Here is a 20,887-nt window from a genome sequence, read left to right as displayed (position 1 = left end):
GAGATGTACATCATTAATTGAAATGAAAATGCACTTATATGGTAGGGGACATGAAAAAATGACCAGTAACTTTAGGCATAAGCTAGATGAGGAATAAATTAATTTAATAGTCACATTACACCACCCCATCACTGGTTATCTGAAGAGTTGTATTCCCTTTGTAGAACTTCATATTAACCTTTTTACAATAATGGTTCTAACATGGGGCTTGGAGACACCAAAGGATTCATTTTTAGTGGAAAGTGGAAATTGCAGACGATTATTATGTTATATGATATTATATAACTATAATAAAAGTTATATAACAATATAAGTAATTATATATAAAAAAGATTAAAATTAAAAAAGAGATTAGACTAGATTATTAGAGAATAGATTAAAATATATAATAGCTAATAAGTTCATACTGGTATTAGCTGATTTGACAATAACTCAAAAACATTTCTGCATTAAATAAGGTACGTTTTGTGTATTGTGTCTATGGGTCAAAAGTTCTCTAATGGCTCTTATAAACAAATCAAATATTATTGAATATTAATATTAATATGCATTATTGCACGAATAAATAACGAGGTTGTATAGCTGGATTTAGTGTGTGTGTGTGTGTGTGCGTGCGTGTGTGCGCGCGCGCGCGCGCGCGTGCGCACCAGAGCTGTAGTGTGAAACCGGAACCTACCTGCTGAACATATTCCGGAACCTTCTCTACTTCCGCAAACGAGGTCTCGTTAGGGGACATGAGATAGAAGAGCATGCGAGTCCCCTGAGAGAAGGAGACCGTGGTGTCCTGTGTGTCCTCCATCTGCGCCATGTTGTGCTTTCAGTGTGTGTGTAAGTGTGTGTCTGTGTGTGTGAGCTGCTGTTGTGTCGCTGTGACTGTTCACATACTGTACACAGAGCTGACTTTTGTCCTCCGGGGTGAACTGTGAGAGATAAGACGGGCTCAAATACAGATATTACAGGACATTGATCAGAAGTAACCCTGACACTGAACTCTGTGTCTGAACTTCCGCTTCTTAGAAGACTTTTATTACACAAGTATTACGTAACTTTAGACAACCTACCTACAGTGTGTGTGTGTGTGTGTGTGTGTGTGTGTGTGTGTGCATCATTTATGACAGGCTGTAAAAAAAGAAGAAGAAGAAGAAGAAAGCAAGTATAATCAATCACTGATTAATAATAATAATAAGAAGAATAGGAATAATACTATTATTATTATTATTAATAGTAGTAGTAGTAGTAGTAGTAATAATAATAATATTAATAATAATAATAAAGATGTAAATTAATACTATTTGTACCAGTTGTGTTAATTTGCTTAAAAGTTTCTATAAATTGAAATTAATACAAATGAAGTAATTTCTTTGACGTCTAAAACTTTGCGATTTTTAGTCATTATCTCATCACTGGTCATGTCCTCAAAGTCACAAAAAGAATGCATATCCTTCTAAGGTACCTTGTTCACTTTAGTAAGAACATGTGGGAGGCAAAATCTCAGCACAGTTTGGAATCACATTAGGATTTTTGGCTTTGTACATTTTTACAATATTACATTTTCTATTGAAGGAATGCTTCCCTAAAACAAAAAAGACTGGGTTACAGGACTAAAATCATGTCATAAAGTACACAGTGTACCACAGAGCCAACCTCAATGATGCATTTAGATTTAACCGAGATGCTGACATGGAGTTATACAGCATGCAGTTTTAATCTTCACTGTTTGCATCTATGCAGTACTCAATGCGATACTTCCTTCGCACTTTGACTTTACTTGTATTTTTCTCCTTCTCACTAATTGAAACTAACCACCAAACATCCATGTGGTTCTTGTGGCTGACGCACTCGATCCCATGTCCTGGTGGGTGAACCTGTGTTTAGATACTGTGATTTTTTTTTTTACCAATTAGGATGCATGCTCACACACTGTGGTGAGACAAGTTGGACCCCATAACAATATCTCAAATGCACTTTTGTAATAGAATATGATCCATCTGCACATTTCCCTTTAGGCCTCTGGCAGAAGTCCTGACCCTGCCCAGAGGAGACATTGAGTTTAGCATTCACTCTGGCCCTGCTGCTTCCTCAATGATTTATTCATGTTAGCCACACTCTCCGTCCTGGCATATATTAGTTATGATGAAGCTCAGACAGGATCAGACAAAGCAGTCAAAATCCATTTGCAGCCTGTTATTAAAACTTCTTTTAACTTTCCAAAGAGACAGGGTAGTTCACTGCTGATCATGTTTTATGCCTACTTTGCAGACAAACTACAGACTGAAAGAAAAACCAGCAACAATTTTATTTAGGATGAAAGTAGCAAACGTGAGATGGTTGGTAAGAAAATAGTCACACCGATATTTACACAAATTTAAAACTTAAAGTTGAAGTTAAATGGGGGGTTTTGCTTCTCATACAAGCTGGGTTGAATTCCAATTCCGTATACATTAAGATTTTCAGAATATATAGTAGAAACAACTGAATGATGGTTTACAGTGCAAACCAAAGCATACTGTAGATCCACTTTAACACAAGGCACATTTTATGGAATGTTCAACATTTTAACCAAATTAGAAATAACATTCACTGACAAGACCCACATTCCTTATTGAATTAAAACCTGTAGCCATGTAACATATTTATACGTCTCAACTCTTACAATATTCCACTTGTAAACTGTCATTTTTAACTGTTAATTTACAGCAAGGCACTTTGTTGTTGTTTTTTTTAATCATAAAGCACATGCACATATTTTACATAATCAAAAGTCTGTTGAAACATATCAGTTCTTTATACATGAGCACTGTCATTCAGCTATCAGCTAACAAAAATCCTTATAGGGACATTCCCTTTAGTCCTCCAGGTCTTCCAGTTGTGGTTTGAAATGCAGCCTTGGGGATTAAAGGTCCTGGACTGCTGACCCAATATATAGCTCCTCTTCATAAATAGCAACTTTGATAGCACTAGGGTACGGTAGGACCCCAGTTTCGCATCCCAGGGGTAAATCAGACATCTTCATATCATAACTGAGCATGCTCAGAGCTCTGATCGCTGTCATGGCTGTCCTCGTTAATCAATGAATCTGCTCTGTGGTGGAGTCCAACGATGCCTGAAAACTCAGAAGGCAACAAAGTCCCCTTTTTCACATGCACCAGTTCTTTCTCCCTCGCCACCGCCCCTTGCTGTCCACCCTTCACTCGCTTCCACTTCATCCGTCTGTTCTGAAACCATACTTTCACCTGGAGAGGGGAAAAACAAACTCTGAAAATATGCAACAGACTTACTGAAATAACGGTTGAACGGTGTGTTGTGTCATGTGGTTTGCCGATGAGCTTTCATTTTGGCATAGTACTGTACTGTATGAGCTATCTACACAACATCCATGACTCACCAGCCACAAGTAAGATAATAACACATGGTCAGTGGACAGTTGCTTATTTGGCATGATCACATGAGTGTATGCTATTTATTTCTGCAGGTTGATAAGCAAAATTTGCAAATATAAAATGTTGAACCTGTTTTCGACAGTGACTGATGTTGTTTGAGGAATTTTGGCAAATGTGGACTAAATTCAGGATATTAAGCAGACCAAGTTGTATAGAGTGTTTCTACAGTGACACTGTAAGCTGTAGCAATAGACGTTCATGGATGCCCTGGTCAGTTAGGGGCTCACTCAATAAGATACTGCCATTACCCAAAATGGACTGTTTCCATATTAGCAATAATAATTTGTCAGAGTGCATCTGTTCAGTTGTATCAAATGCTTCCCCTTATTTCCTTTCTTGTCATCATTTACATTTCCCAGGAATGATGACTAAGTAGTTTCTTATATGGCCACCACTGTGGGAGGGAGGCTGCACTGGTCATGAGCGCTGGTGCCTGAGGGCCAGATCACACTGTGGTAAAATTTATTTTTGGTGGGTCATAGTGTGGATAAAGTGAGTCATGTGATGTGGTTGTCATCCTGTTGCGCAAATGTTGGTGGTTGATCCTGGGCAGCAAATGAAGTGCTATCGATCATTATAGATTCTTCAGACAGTTTGCACAAATGAACCCAAATGAGGTCATTCAATACTGATAATCAATTATTTAGGGTTGTTTTGTCTTATTCGGCAACTGCTAAGCTAACAGACACAACAAACCTAGCTGTTTTGAATACATATTTATTACGTTATCAAACCTTTTCTTGGTAACATTGGGGTTAATGGTGTGTGAGATAAGTCATCTGATTTGCCACTTGCCATCTGATTTGCCACTTGTGGCTCTTGCTGTCATCCGTCTACGACGACTGTTCTTAAAATACATCTGCAAGCTTTGCACTTTTGCCCACAGCATGCAGAGTTCTCCACGTCACTCCTGAGAAGTTTGAGTACTTATTACGTGATCTTTGTATCCCCTCAGGCAGTCGTCAAAAAATATAACCTGAGTAAGCTAAGACACTAGCTGTAACAATTATATTTACATACATTATGATTAGTGAATGGTATTAGTTTGCTGTTATTATTATGTAATTAGTAGCTTTAGCCTCAGTGACTGCAGTCGAGTGACAATTGTCCAGAGATTTCATGGCCTAGTTCAGTAGTTGCTGGTTCACACAGGGATCACATAGCAAGAGGGGGCTTACTTACTCCGTCGTGTGTCGAGGTTAATGTTATGCTGAGGGAACGTAACCCCAGAAAAGGTGCCTAAAACTAAATCTTCAGATGTCAAGCCTTCACTGCAAGCTGTGTTATACGGTCATTGAGGCTTGGAAAGATTTACTTTAGAGATTTATTCACAAAGGTTCGATATATAATTGGGACCGAATTTAAATTCGGAATGTTTTGCAGAATAGATGTTTTGCAGAATAAACCAGGAAGTTTGATCCGATCTTTTTACATATCTCAATTTCCCTCACACCAATCAGACTGTCTCCAGATATTTATTTGCCTACACAGATGGTCTTCCTACGCAGAACAATTTGGAGGAATGTGCAGGAAGTGCTTAACTACAAGAGCATATCCCTTGCCTGTCTCCATTTCTTCACTATAGCCTGATGAAGGGACCTTGTTGAAACATCTGGAATATGATAGTCCCCATGATAATCTCACTCCATAGCCACAGCAGCACAGAGAAGCACACAAACTAAATACTAAATTCAAGACTTCTTTTGAGACATAATGTTGAATGGTCAAGATCGAGGGTGCATGTTGTCATACCTGCCTTTCCGTCAGGTCCAAGTTTACCGCTATTTCATAACGCCTCAATCGGGTCAAATAGTTGTGATGGGCGAATTCTGCCTCGAGCTCCCGGATCTGTTCTTTAGTGAAGGCGGTCCGCTCCTTCCGGGGCTTGCTACTCGAGTCCGATTTGTAATTTCCATCCTGGGACTCTGGTGGGAAGCAAAAGAGAAGGAAAATATTTTCACTTGATATATAAAAAACAGAATTTCCAAGCGATGCTAAATGACTCTAGAGTTTCCAGTTCCACATGACAAGATATTAATACCTTCTGAAACTGGGGTAAAAAGGGATTTCTGACTTGTGAGATTGTGGTTGACATAAAATGCCATTGTTAATAAAAGTAGGGCAAGTACTGGTGTTTTATAGCAATAACGTTCTCAATGGTGATGTTTCATATTCTGGCTGGTGGACCTCTCACAATGTGTTCACAATGTGTTCCTCTTAACGAATATGGGGACCTTTAAAGTTTTAATACGGAATAAAACAACTCTGGATAACATGTAAAAATATGGTTCTTTAGTTTATTTACCTCAACATTTTACAGGCTTCTTTCCTATGACTCACAAGCTGTAATAAATTTCAGTTGTGTTAATGTTTCTGTCTTTCTCTCTTTTTTTACATTTCGCTATTTATTTTCTTTCTTGGCATGAAATGCTACTTTCTCACATGTATATATATATATGTGTGTGTGTGTGTGTGTGTGTGTGTGTGTGTGTGTGTGTGTGTGTGTGTAATTATCTTTTAAGATTCTTTGATATTTGGCTGTTGAGTTACCACTTATGACAAACATCGGCCTGGAAAGTTAAGAGTGAAAGACTAAAAGTTGTCCCAAGAAATTTGGACCTCTGCTGTTTTTTACACCGCAATGAAGAAATTCAGTTCTTACTGTTTGTTTTATTGGTAGAAACAGAGAACTGTTTGCCCTTCTCATGACTAGATCTTGCGGTATGTTTTTAAGGCTATGCCTCAGTGGCAAATTGCACATCAAGGCAACAAAACCTCCGGTCTGTGCTAATCCAACTGGCAATCCTAAACCCAGCTGTAAATAGAGCCCACTTTAACGAGGCCCCATCCACAAGGCATGGGAACAACTCGGCTATTCCAACACACACATATTTCCAAAAGGAACTGATTTCAAATAGACACTGTTTTAGGATGAGCAGCTTCCTATTGTGCTTGGCTAAATTTATTTATTTATTTATTTGTTTGTTTGGTTTGTTTGTTTGTTTGTTTGTTTGTTTGTTTGTTTATTTATTTATTTATTAAAATAAATGTGCACCTTTCGTTCATATATAAATGATTAGATATTTTTTGTCAATTCATAAAAATGTGTGCTAGTTTTTTGTAATAATATATTTGTAGAAGATGGTACAAATGTTAATTAGTACAACGGCATACTACATAGTAACATACAAAATTATGTTAATGTTAAGTGATGAAAAAAAATTCATCCACCTTGCACTCATACATTCAAATTTGTACTTATAAATAAATAAATAAATAAATAAATAAATAAGGTCACATTTGTCTTATAGCAGCAACTATGTAGACAGCCAAAGATAATGATATTAAGAAAACAAGTGCTAGAATTGCATCGTGATTATATTATATCAGTAGATTATATCTACTGTTGAACTACTGATGTCTTACACCATTTCCATTCTGCATGGCCCATTTCATCAGTCACATTTCACTGTGACCTCTGTAAGCACACAGAGAGGTCTGTAATTTTAGCGGGCCTTCTCTGGCTGCTGGGCGTCTGGCTGCGTTCGGCTCTGATTGAGGCCTGGAGAGAGCCAGTTACTGTGGGCTAAACACAGCCATTGTGGAAGAAGAAAGACTAACATGTGAAGTTGTTTGCGAACAGTGCCACAACTTAAAGCAACTTTTCCCCAGCTTTACGATGCAGTGGCTACACCGCAGCAATTAGGCCTGCGCCTTAACTTTCATCTCACTTCAAAAACACAAGCAGCGCTGGAAAAAAACGCGCAGTGTTTTTCTGTGACAGTCTACATGTCTGTGGATGAGTTTGGATTTCTCTATGCATTACATTAGTTAGAATTGATTTATCATATATTTGTCATCAACTGCATCACAGAGTGTCCTTATTACTGAGATTGATTTCAGATACAAGATATTAACTGAAAAAATGTGTCAAACTGTAAATTTTTCGATTTTGTTTTGGTGTTGCATATGGTTTTCGTTGCCCAGCACTGAATTCTGTTTTGAAGAAGTAAAGATTTATTAAAGAAACTCTGACACGGCAGTGCACATCCAGATGTCCCAATGTGGAAATAGTTTATCTGGCCTAATAATATGCTGACATTGAGTACAAACTCACTTGTACAACCCTTAAATCATTTATTTTTTTATTTATTCCCCAGCCATAGTGTACAATAATTACTTTTCAGCATGCACCAAGCTATACGTATTATATCCGTGTCACGTAATAGTTACTCAGATTTATTCCTGTCTACCGAGTAAATGTGAGTATGTGGATATAAGCCCAATATAAAGTAAAAAAATATGTTATTTTGTTGAACTTAAATAATTTACAAAAAATAAAATGTTAAATACATCTATAAAAGTTTCTAAAAGCTTTTGCTAAAAGTGACAGGAAAAAATAAAAGCTTCTGATGTAAAAATAAAATAAAATAAAAGTTTCTATCATCTAAAAATCTCACCCTTTTTCTCACTCTTATAATGAAGATTCTTTAATGTCTCTAAATCTCTAAAAATGTGGCGAAAGCAAAATAATGCATATGGTTTTGTGTGTGTGTGTGTGAGAGAAAGAGAGAGAGAGAGAGAGAGAGAGAGAGAGAGAGAGAGAGAGAGAGAGAGAGAGCCTTTAAGAGAGAGATTAAGGCCCTGTTTAAATAAGAACACAAAAAAAAAAAAAAAAAAAACGGGGGTCAGAGGTGTTACTGAGTGAAAGCGACAAGCCAACCATTACACAAGAAAAATATAGGATTTTGCAATTGTTGTCTTTGGGCTGTCTTACCGATCCAGTCACATATAGAAGATGGAACTCAGTCACAAACAATTAATGCAGTACCTTAATTGATTTAGAAGACTTTTCTTCAAGATATTACATTTTTATAAAGTATAATGCTGAAGGACAAAATACAATTTTGTAACCAAAAACAATACTTTAACATTTTACAGAAAATTTAAAGTGAGTACCAGCGCCTAAATTGGATGTGATCTTAATTAGGCTGCTGTCACATCTCTGAGTTAAACAGTGCACATATTAGTAAAAGCAGTTCTGTACATACTCTACAGTCAGTTCCCCAAAGTCCTATTAAAACCAGCAGAAAATCACAGCTGATAACATTTGCTGTGCTACATGATGGACTACAGGAACGCAACAAAGGTCATTATGAAGGGGAAATCTTAATCATTGCTAAAGTGGTGTCCTTCCACCTACAGCCTGGCTAATTAAAACTGACCTACAGACATGCAGAAAAGAGCTTAGAGAGAGTTAGAGCCACAGGAAATAATTGTGATTTAAATATTCAAATAAGCTTATTAAATTAAGCTTACTGTGTAAATATATTTATAAATGCTCAGATGACAGTGAAAAAGTGACCTGCGTTGCTTCAATTATTATTTTAGGAAAGTTAAGAAAATTGTTGTCAATCAAAAAAGACTATAGGTTTAATCTATGCACCGATATTTTACACTAGAATTTCTCTGTATATTTTAGATGTCATATAATAATTGACATTAAGCAAAAAGGAGTGGTAGATTCATTTAAAGGTGACACACTAAACACATACAGTGGCTTAATCTTAAATTTGGTGTCTGAACAATTAATATTTCTAACACATATTTGCTCTGTTACTATTAATGTTATTGATGTATATCCGCTCCCTATGTATAAATCTCAGACTGGATTAAATAGAATTGCAGTTTCCTGTTTCTGAAAACACCTGCTGTTGCATTTCATTCAGTGCGGCTTATAGGCTGAAAATAAATAAATAAACAAACAAATAAATAAACAAACAAACAAATAAATAAATAAATTTGTTTTATTATAATAATAATAATAATAATAATAATAATAATAATAATGTGAAAAAAATAAAAAACAAAAATGTCATAACTATATATATATAGTTAGTTTTCTAGTTTTATATATATATATATATATATATATATATATATATATATATATATATATATATATATATATATATATATATATTTAGTTGGTTAGTTTTTTTATATACTTAGTTTTTTAATTTATTTATTTTGTGATGTCAAAATCTGAGAAATGATCATAATTAAGGCACTTTGAGAAATTTGAGAAATAGATATCTATTTTTTTTTTAATTTCTCAAAGTGCCTTAATTATGATCATTTCTCAGATTTTGACATCACAAAATAAATAAATAAAATAAACTCAGTTAATCCAGACAGTGCTTATTCTGAGTCTACTTTCTCTCAGGCCTCTATAGCTGTTGTGTTCTCTCCTTTACAATCTTTGAAATTAGTATTATTTTTTTACAGTATGCCTCATTTTCTGCTCTCTAAAAAGTGTCGAGACGAAACAGATGGTGTGCAAAGTGAAACATGCGAACAGTCAAATGCCCACACAGAGTTATAGCCTGGCCTTTGCTCCTGGCTCTAGTCAAAATAATTGCTTCTGTGCGTGTCAGCCAACACCTACAAAAGTCTCTCTCGCAAAAATACGGCTCCACATTTCCGAGCAGCAGGAGACTAATTTTCCAAAAATGCTACTACAAAACTCAGTCTGAATAATCCCACAGCCTGCTGCAATGTGTTAATAGCCACTGAGTCATGAAGGGAAAGGTAATGAAGAGAAAGGCTGCCGATCCTGTAAGTTACAATAACTTACAATAACATTTCAGTTATACATTTTACTTTATATATGTATATTTATAACAGACATAAAATGAAACATATATAAAATAAAAAGCTTTAGAAATGCTGAGCATGTAGAGCGATCTTGTGTGTTTCACATATTAAAATGAATTTAATATACTCTAGGCTAAATGATTTGTAGTCTGGCTTCATACTTTCTCTTACCTGAACTATCACTCCTTCGCTTTCCGTTCCTCTTCTCTGCCTCTGCTGGAGATAGCGTTTGACGCCCAAACTCTCCGCCAGGCAGACAGGAGACCCCTGAGGGCACGGCTCCACCAAGACTGGGTGTACTGGCACAGAGACTCGGGCCACCAGGTGCCATATCTGAGGAGCCTGAGTCCGTCCCTGCCATTCCCAGGCCTAAGCGCACATTGCAGTTCGACACATTGGACATTTGGGGTATATGCCAGCTGCCTTGCTGTGGTTGGGGTGTTACAGGGTGATGTTGCTGGGTAATCGGGGGTCCACGCTGGTGCCCGTGCCCGTGCCCTCCGAAGAGCCCATCATCGCCCGGGTAACAGCTGACCACGCAGGAGGGAGAGGAGGATGAGGAAGAAGATGAGAGATCAGGGTAGGCTGAAAGGTGCTCGGAGCGGCTGTGCAGGGCGAAGGCCGGGTGCAGGGCCTGAGGAGGAGCGTGGGGGCCGCGCAGGCAGCCAAACAGCGTGTGATCCATCACAAGCAACAAAAAAAATTGTGTTTTACTAAGTTTATCTCCACACAGCAAACACAGCAAATGTTAAAAATGAATAAACCAATTCCCTCTCCTTCATAAAAGACCTGAAGAAAATCAAGGAGTATATGTACATGTGTGTGCATGTGTGTATGTGCATCTAAGCATGCCCATGTGTGTGTGATAATCCAGAGCGTGCGGCGAGCACAAGCTGCCAGGCGGCGTTGGGTAAACAGCAGCAGCAGCTGAGACGAGCAGGAGCAGGAGCTTAGATGACGGCCTGGAGGAGAGTGTAGAGGAGATGGGAGTGGTAGGAGCTTCCTGCCATTGCTCAGAGTTGGGGCTATGGGCTTTGGGCTGGGGCTTCCAGATGCATGCTGGGCGGGGAGCCCATGCAAGAGGGGGTTGTTATAAATAGAGCTGTAATGTGAGACGGAGGCTGGGTCAGAGAACCCACGCTGCCACTACTGACCACATCCACATGACAGACTTAGCATAATATACAGCAGGATAAATGTGCGGCCACGGCTCAGGAAGCTCATCTCCGATCTTGTGATTTTGACCTGTAGTGCCCTGTCTTTGTCCTTGTTTTCTTTTGCTGTTATTCAAGAACAGGGGCTTAGAAGAGGAGGACGTGGAAGGCAGAAGGAAAGCATGAGTGTTAACACTTAGTTTGGTGATATTCCCTACTCTCTCTCCTCACTATGGAGATGATTTACACAGCAAGAGATTATTACTGAAGCCGTGCTGACTGTATATATTAACCTTAAGGAGACAGTTTACACCTCCTTGTGATGAAACATATGTGGAGAAAAGAATAAAATTTACTGCTTTATTGCTGCACACGTTATTGCTACTTTTTTCTATTATCAATACTTTCATATCTTCTACAGTACATTACTACTATAGTCAGTATCGTACATCAGTCTTTAATCTTACATTTTACACAAAGGAGTTTTATTGTACAGAAGTACAGTTTACAGACTAAAACATCATTTTTAAGTTCATTAAAAGGATTGTTGAAATAATTAATTTACAGATTTCTATAACATCTATCTAGTATCTGTAACAGTTTGGGAATTGAGTGTGTGAGTCAGTTTACGAATCAAAAACATATTTTAGTGCTATTTGTAGTTTTATAGTGTTATTATTCAACATTTCAGGAACCTTTAACTTCACTTACTCAGTTTCAGTTAGCGCTTTGTCTGGTCAAGGCTCCAGGATCCAGAGCCTATACAGGAAACACTGGGTGTGAGGCAGGAGTACATCCACTGGATGGGACACACATTCACACACATGCACACATGCACACACACACACACACACACACACACACACACTCACACACACTCATGCACACACACACACACACACACACACACACACACACACACACACACACACACACACACACACACACACACACACACACACACACACAAACACACACACACACACACACACACACGCACATATATATTTTCATACCTAAGAGCAATCTAACTAGGCTAATTCACACACTGGCATGTTTGCAGGTGATGGGAGAAAACCAGAGAACCTGGAAGAACCCAGACACAGATAGAACATGGACATAATGTGCACAAAGACATTAAACCAGGCTCAGCACTAAACATTTCCCAGATCTATGATTGCAGTGCTACCTGCTGTGCAACCAAGCTCCGATAACATTAACATTTATATTTACACCATTTGGTAGATGCCACAGTTCAGAGTGACTTACAGAAGAGCTTTTGAAGTTTAATGAATACATCGTTACTTGCTCACTAAATGACAGACTGAGTAAACCATCAATCCAAAACTCTGTTTGGAGTTCATTCAGTTTAAAAGAGCATTATGTCATTTTATTTATTTTAAAAAGTGCTAGCAAGAGACGATAAACTTCAATCTTTATTATCTTTGAAAGTGTTTAATTTTTAATTAATGAAATCAGACCAGACATGATCCTGCTTTATTACCCCTGAATAATCACTTAAAATTCACACCTTTTTTTTTTTTACACATTTCAAACATTTTTCATAAGTAATTAAGTAGTTAATGTATCTTTATTTTCACATTTTCTAATTATTTTCACACATGGATTTAATTAAAATGAATAGTGTGTAAAAATCAGCAAATCATGTTTTTATTTTGATAATTTTTTATCACATTTCTTTCACTCAAATATTATTCAAGTTTCACATGTTCGGCTGTTATTCGGGTTCATTTTGTCATATGTGATTTTCTCACACTGATATTTACGTCATAACATAACGTCTCTTGTTTATTTAAGTAGACGTGCACAAATTCAGGGTTTCCTGTTGAAATGCGGTAGACGTGCAAACAGTTGAAGGCTTTGACACACACTTCCACATGTGAATAATCACATGATTTACACGTGTGACTTTTAGACGCTTTTCCCGTTGTTTCACACGTGTAGTTTGTTTTATTTTAACACGAGGGATTTTCTGCATATTATTCATCTGTTTTGACATGTTTTCCTGCATGGGTTTTTTATTTTTCATGTGATTTTTCATATCATTTGTGTATTTTCACATTTTACATTTTCAAATATAGTGCATGTGTTTTTTTATTTATTTATTGATTGATTTTTCAGATTAATCTATTTCTACATGTTTATTTTCCATCATGTCAGGCATGTACTTTTATTTTTCTGGCACCTCTGAATATTATTAAGATCTGCTCAGTTGATTTTAATATATAATGTATGCTATAAATAAGTTTGTAAATAGTTTTTTTTTTTTTAACGTGATCACATTATTCTAATACTCACTAAAGTCTATGTGATGTAAACATAACTATGTGATGCACTTGCAAGCATTCAAACATGATACTGTCATAATAATCATCCATGTGAGTGTGATTTTATTTACAGTAAAATGTCTTGATCTCCTTAGGACCACAAGTTAAAATACACTACCCTCTTTCTTTTCTTCTCTTTTTTTTCTTTTCCTTTCATTTAATGATGACTCATAAACCAGGTGCTCTAATTTGACCACATAAAAATAACCCTACAGTGTGTTTCGATAGCACACAGCTGAGCGTATTCCTGATCGATAGTAACACCCGCACGTGGGCGACTACAGCACAGGGACTCAGAGTCTTGTCTTCATGAGAAAGAGGAAATAAAATGTTGTATTTGGGGAAATGGCTTTAGCAGACGTTTAGAAGAGAGACACAATCCCAGGCTTCAGGGAGGGAGAAAAGAGAGTCGGCAGATGATCATCATTCGATCTGCACCCATACTGTGATGCGCCACGACAACACAGCTGAGGTGAGTACACAAGCAATTCTGCTTTCATTTCCAATTAATTATTGTGATCAGCTGGAACTTGGGCACTTGCTACACACATGATTTGGTTTAGCTTGTGGAATTGCTCCCTCATGCCATGGCGTATGTGCTAAATGAGTACAGTCTGTGGGCCTGCTCTTATTCAGCACACAACCTTAATATTCCCAGCATGCAACAGGATGTGTGACCTGTAGTTTAAGACACATAGAAGGTGAAAGGGATAAAAGTGAAATACGTATATAGGGTATATTAATTATGAACAGCCATATCGGAAAGAAATGTTAAGCACGCGTCGACTTCGCTGCAGAACAGTACGACTGCTAATAGAATCAACATACAGATATCTATTAACTAGATTTTAATTACAGCCAGCTACTGTTGAAGAACAACAAAGCAAAGGAGCCAAAACATGAAGATGTCTGTCAAAATTTATGTTGCAGAAATTACATTTGACCTTTTCTGAATTGGCTGATGTTTTAACCAGCAATGACAAATCTTCTGGGAAAAAAAAAATCAAATCAAATAAAACATTTAAAAATGTACCTAATTTAGATACTTACAACAGCCACTGGAATTTTTTTTACCATAAATAAAATTAAGTAAATAATAATTCAAATAATTACATCTCAGTTTAAACATCAAAACTTTTAATTATTTATATAGTTAATATATATAATTTTATATTCTTAAGTTTTTTTAATGAATTAAATTTTATACATAATCTCAAACATACCTTTAGACATATACAGTATATATGCATTTATTTAATTGTTTGTTTGTTTATTGGGTACATACAAATTATTAGGCTTATATAAATGCTTCTATTTAAAAGTATTGACTTTCATGCTTAACTTTGTCATTTCTAATCGACCCTGTTTTATTAATTTATTTCAAATAAAAATTTTAATAAAGGTTACTAATATATTCTTGTAATAATTCAGTTCTTACATGATGTATAGAATATATGTTCTATATGTCTTAGACTCTTGGTTAAGTCTGAATGTGTTACAGATGTTTTATGACAGGACAGTAATCTATATCTACAGCTATAACAACTTATAAGTTTAAAAACATCAGTTTGTATTTAAATAAATCTTATTGATATTTGTGAAGCTTGTGAGAGTTTGTGAGTTTGTGAGAGTTTGTGTATGTACAGATGTCATTTCTGGAGAAAAAAAAGGTTTACCAAGAAATTATTTCAGAAACTAAGATTTTATATATATACAGTATATTGATTGCTTGTTTCTATATAAGCCTGTGTACATGTGGTAATAACTGAGGATTAGGTATTAAATAGAAACACTTAATTTCGTCCAGAATGTTTCTGGGATTTTATTTATTTAAAATACAAGTTATGATATATGCTAAGAACAGTATTTTAATATTATTAATCATGATGATGATGATGATGATGATGATGATGATGAAAATATGTAACATATTTATTTATATCATTCATAAGAGGAAAGTCCTAGAGTTGTGTTTAGAAACTGATGATTAATGATTTAATCATGGAAGTTAAACTGTTATGAGCATGAAATTAAAGAAATATTTTGTCTACGAATGTCACACAACTGGCAGCCCAGACTCATCATCAGTACCACTCAACTGCTCCGTTATTAAAGCCAGCAGTCCCAGGTTCAGGCTCAGGTACATGCCCACGCTGGCATTAAGCAGCTTCGTAGTCTCGTCTTTATGCTGTCTGTCAAACAACTCCAGTGCCCACAGGCAGCCATTACTCATGATACACCAATAGGTAATTACATCACCAGAGACTTATTTTTTTTTGCTTCCCCTCCATACTGCTTTAATAAGGCCAATCAATTTGAAAAGTGGAGTCAACTTTTTTATGATTTAATGGCTTCCTTCTCTCTTTTGGTGCCTATAGTCCCTTAGTGGAAGTCCCAGTGATGTCGAGCGAGGGACATTCCTTCCAATAGCAGACTAATGGATTCTCAATGTGGAGGCAGAACTTCATCAGAAAATCCAATCTCGAGACGGCCGTCTTTCTGTCTTTAAACATATGCTTCATTCATGTGTCTGCCAGTTCTGAGCAGAATAAACTTAAACTGATTAGATATGATATTATTCCCCCTAAAAATATTGAATTTTGAACGTTTTATATTTTAAAATCTGGACCTCGTTAAATGTTTTTTTTTTTTCAGTAATCATTAGCATTTTTATCCTGTCACTGGAAAAGAAGAAGAAATAACCACATGAAAGACTTTTAAATGCTGAAGGGCTCAGATCACGTGTCATTATTATAATCATGCACAATGCATACACTCTTACTGGTGTGTGTCCTATATTTCAGTCTTTTAGAGGAAACTGTTTATTAAATCAGCACTTGAAATAGCAAACGTGTGTCTGGTGATCCAGCAAATCTAACAATCTTTCATATTAATTAGTCACAATGGAGAATTAAATACCAGTTGCTGTCTAATATTCACGCAAGAGTATTTTTATTTTTATTTTTTTGGAAAAAAAAAGCAACTAATCTCAAGTTCCATTTGTCGTAAACATACAAAAAATGTGGTACCTTCAGCTTCATAGCTCAGATCCTTATGTGCAGCACTGCAGATGGATCCAAAATGTAAAATGTAAATATACTGAAACACTGAAAATAATGTTTGGAAATCAGTGATCAGCTCTCAAAGTGGATAAAGTATTTTCCATAATTATTTATATTATTTATATTATTATATTATTTATATATATATATCCAGCAACCCTTCCAGCATCCTCTGTTCACCTCATGGCCAAAGCTGGCAGAAATATATATATATATATATATATATATATATATATATATATATATATATATATATATATATATATATATATATATATTTCTGCCAGCTTTAGCCATGAGGTGAACAGAGGATGCTGGAAGGGTTAAGAATATATATAAATAATTATATATAATATTTAAAGAATAAATTAAGCACAGCTTTACTCACACAGATGATGATGATGATGATGATGATGATGATGATGATGATGATGATGATGGAAACATCTTGTTTTATTTATTTTCTGTACTAAACTGAACTTTTTCTTCAAATGCATATAATGCACAATATGTACATGTGGGTGTGGTTTAAAATAGAAAGGCTTATATTTTTTTATTTTTATATATTTTCTAGATTTAGATGTGTGCAGTTATTATTTTTGTTTTGACACAAAAATATCTAGTAATAAATATAAACCTAATCTGGACCACCTTGTCCCTGGCCAGGCAGTTACTAAGGATGAATAAACCCTATAAATGCTTTGCTGTTAATGCTTTGTATGTACACTGACCTCTTGTCTATGAGAAAATAAAAACCTCCTGTGCATGTGATTTTATTCTTGTATGTCTCGGAGGATCCCGGACTCATTGCATACCCCTCATCTCAACCAGGTCCCATGTGAACCTTTCTGGCAAGCATTCTATAAATTAAATAGTGTGCTTTTATTTCCATATGTTCAATCATTTACCTCTGTACGATACACAAATCTTGCCTTAATAATGAGCTTTTTAATCGGCTAGTATTATAGTTTGCTTGTATGCCAAATAATTATACAGACTTTATCAAGGTGGAAGAGAACAGTTTGGATTATTTCACTTCAAGTTCAGTGCCACTGAGCGCTCACACAATACAGTCTGTTTCACGACTGTTTCACCATCTAGGAGAAAAAACACAATGTTTGTATATTTTAATAAACTTGCAATTAAATTAGTTCCAGTCCACTTGTACTTTAACATTAACTATAAAATGTATGTTATTGGGTCTAAATCAGTTTTACAAAGCTAATATTTGAATGATTGGATCTATGAGATGTAATATACATGTCAACTGATTATAGTGGAAAACAGTATCACTATATATGCATCTGGCATGTGAAATAAAAATAGGTTCCGTTAAATGAAAGTGTAATGGCTTGTGAGGAATGAGCCAAGCTAAAATGGTTAGTTTCGCCCTGCGTGCTGTCAATCAAATTTAGATGCAACCAACAGAACTCAGTGACCTCTGCATTTTTCACTGGCTGGGGTCACGCACACGCTCACACACTCACACACACATTGCTCAAGGGAGCCTTTTAAACTGGCCTTTCCCTCTCTTACAGTGGGAAGCAAGACTCTGGAGCACTTCCCTACACGGTTCCACAACAATCCCATCAGCCCCTAATCAGGCCTGGGCCAGTAAAGCAGCTCCATCCTCAGCCCACCTCCATCCACATGCTCAGGCAATGACGCAGCTGCGGGACAATGGAAGGATATCGAAATGCGTTGGTGTCTCCATGAAAGTCCCCACAATCGTCTGCCAGCTTTGGCCATGAGGTGAACAGAGGATGCTGGAAGGGTTAAGAATGCGCTGGCTTCGGTTTCTCATACAGTGCCTTGCGTAGGTATTCTCACTATAACTATATCACTACAGTATATCACTATATCTCACTATAATTACACCTGTTTCTGGCCCTGAGCTTGTCTGAATACATATCTAAATAACAGATAGCTTGAATTTTCAAGGAGCTTTTAAAACAAATCTAGTTTCAATTAATTCCGAGTTCCAAGTATCAGTCAGGGTTTGGATATAAAAACAAATCCTGAACTTTGAGAAATTTCATGGAGCCAAATTTATTTTATTATTAAATAAGGAAATAATAATGCATCCATGACACTGCCTAGATGAGGACATATTAGTCAGAGAAGAAAACAGGATCCCTTTTAAATTTATGGACTATTTCTTTGTAGATTTATGACCACATTTAAAATCTGGGGATTTGTTTTTAAACTGGAAATAAAAAGAATGTTTTTTTTAAACGGAAATGTTATGCTGTTCATTATGTTATTATATTCAATATCATAAATATTTCATATTTCAGATTCTGCACTAGGTCACTCTTATTGATGTTGAATGTTAACTTCTTTTTACAAAGAAACTTATTTATTTTCCTTTAAGTTTTATTTCATCCAGTTAAGAGTGTGTTCAGTTGACACGCCGATGGATTTGATCTAACATTAATCATCAAGATTTACACAAACGTTTAGAGTCCATGCCAGCTCAAATCAAAAACAGGATGCAGAGAATATTATGAAAATGATGTAAATGTTGAGGAGATCTTGTTTGTAATTAAAACCTTTTGCATTCAATTATAAATGAATATACAGTAGCAGCATTTTCATCTGAAGTCACTGGACATCAAATTGAAGTAGTAAGTTAAACTGAATGGAGTAGAAGAGTCTGTGTGTGTGTGTGTGTGTGTGTGTGTGTGTGTGTGTGTGTGTGTGTGTGTGTGTGAGAGAGAGAGAGAGAGAGAGAGAGAGAGAGAGAGAGAGAGATCACTCTACTGTACAAAATGACTGTAACAGATTTTCATCTGATTTCCCAAAAGTATCAGATCACAGCAGCTATCGGTGTTAGTGCCGAGATAAACATACTGCACATTAACAGTCTAATAGCAGAGATAATGTTAACGTTATGCTGTACAGACCCTGACCAGTTCAACTGGTGAAAACAAATCACCTTCAATTGCCTTCTGTGGCACGTTTAGATTATTCCCAGATTTTGTTTTAATGCCTATAATTGAGACTAATTGAATCTATTTAACTTTGCTTTAACAATCAAACAGTATCTAATCTGATAGAAAGCAGGCTTGGTTAAGACTCTGTAATTATTAGGCTGTTATTACAGTCTGAAATAGTCTCCTCTGCTAAATAGCTAGTCCTTACAGACTTCTATAAATGTCATGCTTCCTATTGGTCATATCAGTAAGGGTTTTCATAAAAAAAAAAAAATAATAATAATAATAATAATAATAATTTAATTTAAAAAACTCTGATCCCTTCAAGGTGTAGAATGTTGTATATGGAGTTTAGTTCATTTGCTTTCTCATTATTTCAGAATGACAAGAGAAAGATTTAGCCATATTTTACCCTATATTTAGCCATAAAAACATATGAAAATAGAGATTGGACTTTTGTAGGACTTAAACATGTATTTCTTAAACATGTTTTTTTTTTTATATCAACATTGCACTTGCTAACACTTGCTCCAAACTAACATTAATTATTGTATTACTGTGTTACATAAGATCATACCATATTTTATGAAACAATATGGGATAGGATGAAGAACAAATCCTACAATACAACACATATGCAAACAAAAGTAATAAATGAAGTTCTTAAAGGAAACAAAAATGTCAAAATTGTATTTATGGTGGCTGAATAGTTGGTGTTGTACAGTAAGCTTCACTCCAGAACATACCATATGTTAAAATAGAGGCAGCATGCTAAATACAGTTATCATTAGCATTAGCATTAGGACTACGATGACTTTTATGAGAATAGACACAAGTACATATGTTCTGTTTTTTTTTTTTTTTTTTTAATGAGGTTTCGATTGTTTTAGCTCTGGTATTATCATTGTTAGCATTTGAAGATACATAATAGGACAGAAAACGTCTTGAAACCCATTATAACACCATAAACACGTGACATTCAGCTCATACAGATTTATGAGAATGCTTTAGAATGTTTATCTACTTGATTAATCGGTTGTTTATGTAAACAAATAAGCAGTACAAAGCTTAATACATATATTTGCATTTGCATATCTGTCCAGTGTCCAGCTTCATCCACTACACAAATAATAAATTACTCTATCATGAAAAAGTGCTTCCAGTGTTTATTCTAGCTTCACAATTTGGTCTTTTGTTCACAGAAGGATTATTTGGCTGCACTGGGTGTTTGCAGATCAGATTGAGAACAGGGATGAACAAAGGGGCATTAGAGAGTTTCAGTAACTGACA

General features: G+C 35.8%; 2 protein-coding genes across 2 annotated transcripts in view; both read right to left on the bottom strand.

The window, feature by feature from the left end:
• The window catches only part of agmo (alkylglycerol monooxygenase), a 41,568-nt gene extending 40,614 nt beyond the window's left edge, over positions 1–954 (bottom strand). Inside the window, exon 1 of the mRNA XM_060888371.1 lies at positions 677–954. Within this exon, the coding sequence (XP_060744354.1) occupies positions 677–808 (132 nt within the window). The 5' untranslated portion in view covers positions 809–954. The remainder of the gene's footprint in view (positions 1–676) is intronic.
• Positions 955–2,274: 1,320 nt separating this feature from the next.
• On the bottom strand, positions 2,275–11,066 carry meox2a (mesenchyme homeobox 2a). Its single transcript, XM_060888129.1, has 3 exons — positions 10,269–11,066; positions 5,193–5,365; positions 2,275–3,233 (listed from the first exon to the last, which is right to left on the bottom strand). The coding sequence occupies exons 1-3, from the start codon at positions 10,780–10,782 to the stop codon at positions 3,015–3,017; spliced, it is 906 nt and encodes a 301-aa protein (XP_060744112.1). The 5' UTR covers positions 10,783–11,066; the 3' UTR covers positions 2,275–3,014.
• Between the last annotated feature and the right edge of the window lie 9,821 nt (positions 11,067–20,887).

The sequence above is a fragment of the Tachysurus vachellii genome, chromosome 15, assembly GCF_030014155.1.
Source record: "Tachysurus vachellii isolate PV-2020 chromosome 15, HZAU_Pvac_v1, whole genome shotgun sequence".
Classification (NCBI taxonomy): domain Eukaryota; kingdom Metazoa; phylum Chordata; class Actinopteri; order Siluriformes; family Bagridae; genus Tachysurus; species Tachysurus vachellii.
The sequence above is the reverse complement of the archived record's forward strand: the minus strand, read 5'-3'. Positions and strand labels throughout refer to the sequence as shown.